This window comes from Galeopterus variegatus, unplaced genomic scaffold, assembly GCF_000696425.1.
Source record: "Galeopterus variegatus unplaced genomic scaffold, G_variegatus-3.0.2 Scaffold1259, whole genome shotgun sequence".
NCBI lineage: Eukaryota > Metazoa > Chordata > Mammalia > Dermoptera > Cynocephalidae > Galeopterus > Galeopterus variegatus.
This window is the reverse complement of record NW_007727370.1, coordinates 82,807-94,100: the sequence shown is the minus strand read 5'-3', so window position 1 is coordinate 94,100 and position 11,294 is coordinate 82,807. Positions and strand designations below refer to the sequence as shown.

At 33.6% G+C, this 11,294-nt stretch overlaps 1 protein-coding gene across 2 annotated transcripts in view; it reads right to left on the bottom strand.

Annotated features, from left to right (window-relative positions):
• The window catches only part of PCMTD1 (protein-L-isoaspartate (D-aspartate) O-methyltransferase domain containing 1), a 34,679-nt gene that overhangs the window by 8,700 nt on the left and 14,685 nt on the right, over window positions 1–11,294 (bottom strand). Inside the window, exons 2-4 of one of the 2 annotated variants that reach the window (XM_008575933.1) lie at window positions 8,252–8,445; window positions 2,806–2,977; window positions 1,026–1,149 (exon numbers count right to left, since the gene is read on the bottom strand). In XM_008575933.1, coding sequence (XP_008574155.1) covers window positions 1,026–1,149; window positions 2,806–2,859 — 178 coding nt within the window. In that variant the 5' untranslated portion in view covers window positions 2,860–2,977; window positions 8,252–8,445. The remainder of the gene's footprint in view (window positions 1–1,025; window positions 1,150–2,805; window positions 2,978–8,251; window positions 8,446–11,294) is intronic. The other variant, XM_008575932.1, reaches the window with a different exon arrangement.

Sequence of the window (11,294 nt, the reverse complement as noted above, 5' to 3'; positions counted from 1 at the left end):
CCCCCCCCCCCCGCCCCGCCCCAGCCACTCCTTCACTAATCCATCTTCCTCTGTCTCATCTCTAAACTTGGTAGACCACAGGTCCAACGCTAACGTCTTTCTCTACCTCGGCCCTCCCCCTAAGGGGCCTCATCCACCTCATCCGATCACAGCTTACGATGCCATCTTTACATTGAGGATTCTCAATTCTTGCCTCCCTCATGCGGTAGGTTTGCACCCACTTGACAACCTGACATCTGTAAGCTAACAGACAACTCAAACATGGCCAAAAGAAAATGTCTATGTTTCTACACTATTTCCAAATTATGCCACCTCTCATCTTCTCAACAACAGTAAATGGTACCATCACTCAGCTAGCCACACAAACTGATTCCTCTTTTTCCTCCACCCACACTCCTCACACAGTATGCTATTTTTCTGCCTTCAAACACCTCTTTCTGCACCAACATTACCTCTACCCTTGGGTATAATAAAAGCCTCATAATTGGCCTGTTTGCCCTTTTTCCCCTATGATAATCCATCCTCCACAGCCCAGCCAATGAGCTTCCACCACCCTGGACCTTCTTCCTGGTTTGGGAATGACCAAGCTCTTTTCAGCCTAAAGCCTTTTGTATTCACTGTATCTCTGTATGGAAAATGCTACCACTAAATCTTGACATGGCAGATTCTTTTATATCATTCCTGTTATAAATTCACATGTTGTCAGGGCAGAAAGGCCTTCCTTACCATCATACCTAAAATAGATGCCCTTCCCCACAACCAGTTACTTTCTATCACATCACAAACTATAATTAATAAATTTGGTTTTGGTTTGACCTGCCCCTCTTTTCACGTTTCCATGAAGGCATGAACAGTGTCTGGTACAAGGTAAGGACTTTATCTAAAAAACAAGTTGAATAAATCCACTGAATATATTACTAGGTATTTATTTAATTCTTCATAATTACACAGCCTATTAAATCCCCAGCATATGAGTTGAACACTGTAAGTCACAATTCAGTCTGCAAGTACAAGGTGCTACTTACGGAGTCCCACAGAATCTGGTTTGCCATTATCATTCTTACTTGGTTGTACAAGTGGAGCAAATGAAACAGCAAGGATATTTTTACTTTCCCAAGTATTTTGTCCAGTTCGCATAATCTGTGTTAACTATTTAGAAAGGAAAAAGAAAAAGAACAGCTTATTCCTGGTAATGTGATCATCTTGCAATCAAAATTTTGTTTTAAGGGAATAACTGCTAATAAGAGCTATATAAGCACTTATATTTAAATGCAACCAAACTACTTCCATTTAAATATTTACTGTAAAATAATATAGAAGGAATCAAAAATATCTGCTGTTCAAGACAGATATTTCAATGCAAACAGGATACCCCAATGTGGTCAAGTGAGTCTGCATGTTAGATTTTACGTCTGATAATTTCTAGGGGCACCACCACAATCCATACATTCCATTGCCTCCCGAAATGTGTCCGAAATAGGCTTGGTTATTTGGTTACAGCATTAGACTAATAAAACCATATTTTCATTACTGTACTAATGAGTTGGCTTCATGTTCTTCCATGATGGTAATGAAATATAGATTCTAATTCAAACCCCAACTTGATATTTCACAAATAAATATAATTAGTCACAAAGGGACTATGAGTTTGACCAACTTCAGTAAACACCCATCACTAGTCCTAGAAAAAAATATATTAGCTAAGTAGATGGCTTGTTCAAATTGAATTAGTATCTTCAACTTTTTTACAAAAAGTATCCCATTACTGTATTTGATATTTGTATGATAGTATAGAATAAATGTTATAAAAAATACTGATGAAGAAGTTGTATTTTAAACATTTGAAAATGTATCATTAAAGGAAAACAGAAAAAGATTGTTTAACTGGGAATCTAAATCTTGGAAGCAACTGAGTAACATTTTTCCAGAAACATTTTTTAATGAATATTTTTATATTCTGCCTTTGTAATAACCGGCAAACAATTTTCTACAGAGCACACAGTGCATGGTAATGGTGAGATCTATTAAGCTGCAAATGGCACACTGAAATGTTAAGGGACCCCCAAGACATATAAACTCTACGATTATCATGCTAGGTCCCAGTCATCTTAAGTTGTCACTTCTACTGCACAAACTGCAAGGTGTTTCAAACATCTCAGATTTAGGTTAATGTGAATATTAAAGATCATATTTTTTTGAAATACATTTTTATAACTTTTTTAAGTAATTTGCTTTTGAAAAATCCACCCATTTTCTGAATAAATGAGTATGTCATACACTTATTATACCTAATAATTCTAAATCAAGGTAAGGAAAATTAAATAATGCTTATAAATAGCTGAAGAATATTTTCAAGTGAGTCTACATAGCACTCAAAGATTTTAAAATTCACTTGTTTTAGTAATGAAGTTATGCATTTCAAAACAAACCACAAATAGAATTTCTTTTTGATATGTTCAAAGAATTGAAGAACGTTGGAAACTCAGCAGCTTGTAGAGATCATCACATTCAACTGAACCTTCCAGGTGAGAAAACTAAATGACGGAGTGGCTTGCTTAAGGCCACAAACAGGGAGTAGCTGAACTCAAGTGAAAGCCCATCTCTTCTAATCCCAGCGTAGAGATCCTTTCTATATCTGCTTTGCCTAAATAAGAGCCTATCTCAAGTTTTTTCTATACAAACAGATCTGTGAACAGTATTTCTTCTTCAAAAATTATGTGTACCTTTCATTAAATAACATTTCCCCATCTTAAACTAATGTGTTTGTTTCCTATGGCACTAAGCAAAAGGAACAGTGGAAATTACCTGATCCTCTATAGGCATGACTAGTATGCCTCCAACTTTTAGTAATATTTTCATGTAGTTTTCATGGTCTTTCTGGACTCCAGCTCCACAATAAATTCGATCATACTGATGACTGTCAGATGCTATCTGGAGGCAATTACCAACCACAAATGCAGGTTCACAAAACTCAAATCTGCATGGAAAAACAAATATATTTTAATTCATTTAAACAAAACATCAGATCTAAAAAAGTTACCATAATCTAGTCCTTTGAAATAGGGAAGTTAACAAAATTAATTATAAGGATAAAAATAATTATGTAATTTTATATAAATATATTTATGAAGTTTAGCACTGATCAAATGTATTTTTTTTTATTATTGACGATACAGGGTACATGGTTTGAAACATTAACCTATTTTGGGGCCACACTGAAACCTCACTTAAGGCTTCAAAAATGAATATAATGGAAAGCGCATCACAACACCAATCCTGTGATACCCCCAAAATGATATATAATGATGATAAGAATCTTAAGGGTCAACAAGTAAAGAAAAGACTTCATTTTCCACTGTCCTTTCCAAAAACGGTGTTGGGCCAGCAGAAATGAGAAGGGCTCGTGCACACCTACTTGTGTCTGTTTATTTCTGCTGAGGATAACAGTGGCAGAGCTTTGTCAAGAAGAGATACTAGTGTCCTGACCATATCTGCAACCACTAAGATTAGGGAGATTTTCCTAACAAATTTTGGCTGAGAACATTACAGGACTGAGAGAGAATAGAATGAACACTTTTTTCTTACTGCTGTTTGGCCCCTATAATCTCCCTAAGCAACAAAAGAAGAGATGGTTTCAAAGCAAAGGAATTTACCCAGGCAGCTTCTTCCTGATTACAGTGTTGGTTCATGGTATATAAGAGTTATGCTCTTAACAAACTAGCCTATTTAGGCTTCTAATTTTATTTCTTAAATTCAGAAAAACAAAACTAAAAACAGACTCTAATATATAAGTAAAACCCAAAGCACTAATAAGACGTAATTTTTAAAAATTAATTCATATCCTTTTACTTTTAAGTTGATTAAAGTGAGTAAGACCATACAGCAAAATCAGGCTACTGTTTAAGGATGGAATAATTTACATTACAAGCTTTGACATGCAGTGAAAAATGACACTGATTTGAATCACAAGCATTTTTCCTTTGTAAAACATATCCTTTCCTTTGGTACTTAATAATAGGCATTACACAATAAGTTTCCATTAAAATTCACTAAAACACAGACACATTAGAACACATATTTTAAAAAGAATTCGCCAGAATTATGTCCTGTCCTTAATTTCCTGTCTTCTTGGTAGAGGGGGCTAGGGGATCAGAAAAGGTTGAGAGGGGCCAGAGGAGAGTAAACTGTATATACCCTGTACTTTCTTCTAAACAACCCCCACCCTAAGGGAGTCCATGCCCCGTTGTTTCTTTTACTGTAACTGCCACCTCACTGCTCACATTTTTCAGGTCTTTCTTCCATCATTTTGCTCCCTACTGCATAGGATAAGTTCAAGCTCCTTGAATCTTTATGATTCTACCATCAAGTTGCCCTTCCAGGCTTATTTCCTTGGCTCTGCCCTAGTTTGCACATCCTATGCTGCAGCCAGACTGAACTACATGCTTCTAATTCCTTATAGGAACCACTACAAAGTGTTTTGAAACTCTCTATCTGTATAGGTGCTGTTCCTTTGACTGAAATATGAAATACCCTTTCCTCTCCTTCTTCCCTTTATACCTGCTGTGCCTTCAAGATACACTTAAATATCAGCTTTGCAATGAAATCTTACTCTTTAATAGTATCTCATTCTTCCTACTTACATAGAACACACAAAAGTGTAAACTTACCTAGGTTGGGACTATGTTTAATTTCTCTTTCATACTTAAGACTATGGCACAATCTGATTGTTTAAAATATGGACAAAATATAATTTCTTGGCTTTTAAATAATTAGATACTATGGATCACATGGTTTAATCACTATCAAATTCATAGAAATCATTCTTTAAAAAATTAGATTATTTCCAATAAGGTCTATCTAAAAATCTTCATTCTTAAAAAAATTTATTTAAATGCTTTAATTTTTTAATAACTTACATCAATCTTATAATTTTCAGAATGAATGTAAGCAGGGAATTTAAATAATAAAAAATATTTAATTATTAAACCTCTTTTATCATCAAATCTGTTAAATCAATTCAAAATAAGTGTATAATTTTAAAAGCTTCCTACAAGCTAAAAATTTATGATAGCTTACAGAACAATAGCAAGGAAAACAGCATTACAGGTGAACAACTTGGAATTAAAACAACTTCTCACATTAGTGACATTTACACATTCTGGAGCAAAATGAATTAGAAAGAATTTAGTGCCTGATTCTAAAATCAATTGCGTGACTCTGGGCAAGTTTCCTTATCCCAGTAATTGCACGGCTCCTTCAGTCAAATACTATTTATTTAGCACCAGCTGTGTGTAATGCTGGGAATACAATGGGAAATACTAATGCCTATATCTAGTCAGAAGAGACAAACATCAAACAATCCTATTCATTGAAGTATAATTTACGATTGTAATAAATCCTTTAAAAGAAAGGAATATGATTCCTTAAGACTGGGGGTGAAAGGAAACCGACAGACCTGGGGATCAGAGAAAGGTTCCCTGAAAAATAACAAGCTATGATATGAAAGGTGAGACAGTATAATCTAGAGCCACACTATCCAAGATGGTAGCCACTAGCCACATGGGGATATTGAGCCCTTAACATGTGCTAAGTCCAAACTGAGCTGTGCTATAAGTATTAAATTCACATGGGTTTTCAAAGACTTACTACAAAAAAAAAAAAAAAAAAAAGAATCTAAAATATATTATTAATATTCTTATACTGATTACATGTTACAGTGATAATTTGTAGAAATATTATGTTAAATAAAATATACTATAAAATCAATTTTACCTGTTTCTTTTTACTTTTTTTAATGTGGATAACATAAAATTTGAAATTCCATACTTATCTCACATTATATTTCTGTAGACCAATGCTACTTTAAAAGAATATTAATATTCTTTTAATATTCTTAAAAAGGAATTTTAAGCAGCTCTTAGGGTTGCTAAAAGGATTAAGGGAAATTATCCAAGTTAAGCACCTACAACAATGCCTGACATGTAGGATGTGCTCAGTTCTCTCTATTTTTTGTTTTAACAGCCACATAAAAGGAAAATACTATACAACTACTATACAACTACCATTCTATTTATTAGAGGTCAATAGGTGCTTCAAATACTTTCTGCTTAACACAATCTTCCCTTTGAAACATTTTCCTGATTTTCCTACTATCTCTTTTAATATTTCTTCTGCATTTAATTATATCTCCATTACCCATTATGGTCCTCAAAATATATTTATCAAATAAATGAACCACATAAAAAAACTAAATGTTTTGTCTTAACTTTTCTACCTACCAACTTTGAATACGAACCCAATTTTGACAAGTTAAATATGCTAATCATAAATATCTTGGTGCTAGAAGAGAAACTTGCTTTGAAATGAAGTTACAGAAAAAGTGTATGACTATGTATGGTACACTCTATAGTAATATTTTGGTACATGTTTTACTAAACCAATTACTATAATAACTGTAGCTTCATTTTACAGAATACACGCCTTTTCTCCTAACATGTCCCCCCCCAAAAAAGTAAAACTCAAATAGCAAAAAACAAAACAAACCCTTGCCTTTAGTAAATACATCAACTGTCCTAACTGAAAGGCTTTTTTTTTTTTTTTTTTTTTTTCCTTTCTAAATACCTCTAGTAAACATCCTGAACGTTTTCTCTTCTGAAGGATATCTGAACACACATATTTATACTTCTATCTAAGGAGTATTACAAAGGATCACTGCAGAAAAAAATCAAATCTAAATTAATAAAAAATTTCTACTAATGCAAATGAAATATATACATACTTCTGACAAATACGTACAGGGTCTTTACACTTTCATTTAACGTATTTAATTTCCTTTACCCAAATACTCAAATTTGAAAGTTTACTTTAATTTAAGACAGTATTCTAAAAGTATTGGACTATTATTTCTAGATACAAAAGTAGTAAATATTGAAGTATATAAGTAAAATTGGAGGGAAAAGTAATTATTTTTAAATGTTGGCACTAAAACATCTAGAATGTTGTAGAGAACTCATATACCAAACACACTACAAGAAAACTGTAACATTACCAATTTAGTACTTATAAGAAAAATATCTACCAGAGAGATTGTGCCATCTGGGCATTATTTATTAATAAAACTATGGCTTACCCTTTTCCACCATAATACATGGATCCTTCACGATTAGTTAAAAAAAGCTTGTCAGTTGCATATTCTTATACATAAATATATTTTATATCTATACACGGATCATGGTTAACTTTCCTAATAAAGTACTTATAGATAAGCTTTAGTATTTCTGAGTAAGTACACAGTTGAGAATCTGAGATTCTATTATTGATTTATTTTGTACTCTGATACTAATATTATGGCTTGTTTTTATAACAGCATTTTATGTAATGAATTTATACCAATCAAGTAATAGAATGACCAAAATTCCACTGCTGATAATATTTTTTCGAAAAGTCTATGACTAAAATTTTTCAGGTAAATGTTTATGGGTATACTCATTTATATGTATAAAAAACTAAATGACTAACTCAAGCCATAAATGGTGACTACTATATTACTGAACAGAGAAAATTACAGTTTCTATAGATTCTTCCAAGGTAGAGAAGAAAATAAAACATTTTTCTTCCTTAAGCTTTCACTATCTTACAAAAGCTGTATCTTACCTAAGTTTCCACAAACCTATAGAGGTAAAGGACATATTTTAAACTATAAATACAACTTCTGTATATTCTGGAAGACTGCAGCAATAAACTAGAAATTCTCAGCTTATTACAAAATAGTACTACACTATAGTTACACGTATAAATCAGGTTAAAATAGTAAAAGAGAAAATCCAAATTCCACCTTTTCACATCAACCACATACTAAGTAAAACCTGAGAAAGAAAAAAATTTCCAAGAAGCCTACTAAAATGATATCACATGTGGTTATAATTACTTGTAAAAGTATGATTCATGTGTTCTTTCCCTAGTTTTTATACTTGATTTAGGAATTGATTAAAATTTTATCCATAAGTAAAAAAGTAGCAATCATTTTTATTCTTTCAAGAAAATTTTCAAAACAAAATTTCCTAGATAGAGATAACTCACATGTCTAAATTACAGTACCAAAACCATAAGTTATTTGTAAACATAAAAAAAAAAAATTCAACAGTCCTGAAATATGTAAGATTACTTATGGCAAAATATAGAGTACATAGATACCTTGGTTTAGAACATGAACACACTTGCCCAACATTACATCAGGATTCTAATCACTTACCTTAACAGTGGTTTTCTTTATAGGTGTGCATGTTGGAATATCTTCATCTTGAGAGGGACAGATGATTTCGTTCACAGCAGGAACCTTGCCAACTTGCCCATACAATTCTTTTGATAAGCTGCTAGGAGATCAGGGTGACCTAGCCTTGCCCTGTAGCTTCCCTCTTAGACGGATAGTCTAGGTCTAGGAGCTGACTGAGAGTAGAAAAAACAACATTCCCCTTCAATACACTGTTGAACTGGGGACTGACAATTTGCACACCTAGTTTATCATGTGCCACAGGATGCTGCCATTGAAATTTTAGACAATTATTCCAACCGAATAAAGGAATTTCAAGGACTTGGGAAAAAATCCTACCTTGTTCTCACACCTTATCCAAAACAACCTGCAAAATGAATCACAAAAACTTCTTTTTCTTAAAACATTTTGTCAAAATACGCATTTTGAGTTTTAAAAGCTATGAGTACTTCGTTAAAACACGACAAAACTTCAGACCTTTCCATTCGGAAGAAATCCACAGGAAATGTTAAACTCTTGGTCTGTGAATATACTTATAGCATTCAAAGATTCTTACAACCAATAATTAAGATACTGAATTAAAACTTGTTTAAAAGACTTTACCTTTTCAAGTGTTTTCCCTTCCAACTGCATCAAATTCATCTCAGAATAATTCAAGGATTATTCAAAGCAAAGTATGAAGAATACAGTGATTCTTTTCAATGAACAAAGCATTAGAGAAATCCATAGGACCAAAAACAATCTCTAAACATTTTATAGGAAATGTGACAGATAAATCATGTAAAGGTGAGAGCCCTTGTGTATTTCACCAATAATTTCTTCTCCTACAAATGTGTCTAAGGCCATTAAACTTTTCCCCATGCCATTCTCAATAAATGTTAAAATACATAACTGATAGCTGTAATGACTATTTTCAAGCATTTCTATCCCAACATTTGAATGTTTCTCATGATTAAAAAATGTGTTTACAACCTGTAACAACTGTTATAAAACTACTTCTGATTATTATTAGTATATAAAAATGTTCAAATGTCTGAGAAACATTTTTAAATAATGTTAAATATATAAGAATTACCTATAGCAAAACTACTTCAAACATGCTGCAATTCTCTTTTAAAGATGAAGTAGAACTACTCTAGTGATAAAAGTTGATAAATATAGAAGCATTTAATTTCCAAATGCAAATCACATGTGAAAAATGAACCTATATTTTAAAATAAAATTAGGATACCAGATATTGCCATTATCAATTAAATCTTCTTAAATACAAAAGACTATTCTAACTCTATGTTTAAAAATACCTCAACTAAATTTCCGGTATGTGTTGCCTCTCCCACCCATCCCCACCACCCAGTAAAAATTCATGTCATAGGTAAGTCTCACTAATACACAGGGCAGATATGCTTTTTAATATAAATGCTATAGTGCATTTAACCACATTAACAGCATTCCTTAATTCTAATCTGAAGGAAATAAATGAAAAGAAAAGCTCTGCTTCAACTTTCCTGTCTGGGGCTAAGTTGCTAGGCTGCAAGTCACTGGTAGCAGCTTACTGCTAAGAAGAAGTATTAGAATAAATCAATGTTTACATTGTCAGAGCCAAACCAGAGCTAAGTACAAAGACTGGCTCAGGTTACAGCCTCTCTTTCTAACCCTCAGTCTTCCCATCTGGGAAATGTGAACACCAATACTGTCTCTAGAATTGTGGATAAAGCATTTAGAATTGTTAATAGTATTTAATGAGTAGACAATGCATATTAGGTGTTATTTTTCTTATCATCTTATTACTGTTTTTATTACCCATGGCAATAAATAGGAACACATGGCAAGCTATAAAGAAACAACAATCTTCCATTCATACGGAATGGAAATCTCCAGTAATTCAAGATACTGCACTCATTTGGCTATTGATACTAGACAATTTCCAAAATCACAGCTATTGACCTATTGCCTTATAAGGAAATGCCATTCTCCAAAGCATGCATCCTAGAGAGCCAAGTCAGCTGCATGCATGTACACACATTAAATACATGTAGCTATAAACAAATGATACACTAATTACCAATTTATTTTCAAAGTATTAAGAGGGTAAAGGTTTACACTTCAGCCTCCTTTAATTGACCTATTCTAAGTATCTGGAGAGATTATTCTGCTTACTGTACATGCACAAATACTGATTCATATAACCTGAACTTCCCCAACTTTCTCCTTCCCTCAGAAAAGCCAGACATCTAAGAGTCTTTAAAACCTAGGCAAACCCAAGGCCCACAGAATTGTCCAGCTAAGAATAACCTTAAAAAAAAAAAAGGATGTTTTGGAAAGTGTGTGTGAAGAATAGAACAGGGTCAGAAAACTATGGACAGCATACTTAGTTTTTATAAAGTGTGTGTTACTAGAACACTTCCATGCTCATTCATTTTCATGGTGTCTACGGCTGCTTTTGCACTACAATGGCAGAATCCAGAGGTTGCAACAGAGACCATTTAGCCCAGGAAGCCTAAAAGGTTTACTTCTGGCCATTTCCAGAAAAAGTCTGCCAATGTTTTAGAGGACCATTGAAATCAGATCAGTTTTATTAGGAAATGTCAGTAAATTTGGGAATACCATAGAGATAAAAGGAACAAATCATACATAAGAGCTCCTCCTTCCCTCCCATCTCCAAATACAGTAAATTTAGAGTAACCTCTCCAAATTATTTCATTTGATATAGGACACTAAGACATAAAACGAAAGTATAAAGGTGCACACATTATAATAAGGATACTTTTTTATAAAGGAATACTACTTTCAAAACACAGGAACCAAGGTTTATATACACATGAAAACATACGTTTGTAATTTTTTTTTAAAAGGTCTTCACATCAGGGCCGGCCCGGTGGCGCACTGGATAGTGCACCGCTTGGGAAGCGCGGCGGCGCTCCCGCCCGAGGGTTCGGATCCCACATACAGACCGTTTCCCGCTCACTGGCTGAGCGAGGCGCGGGAGCAACACCGAGGGTTGCGGTCCCGTTGCCGGTCCCGGTCC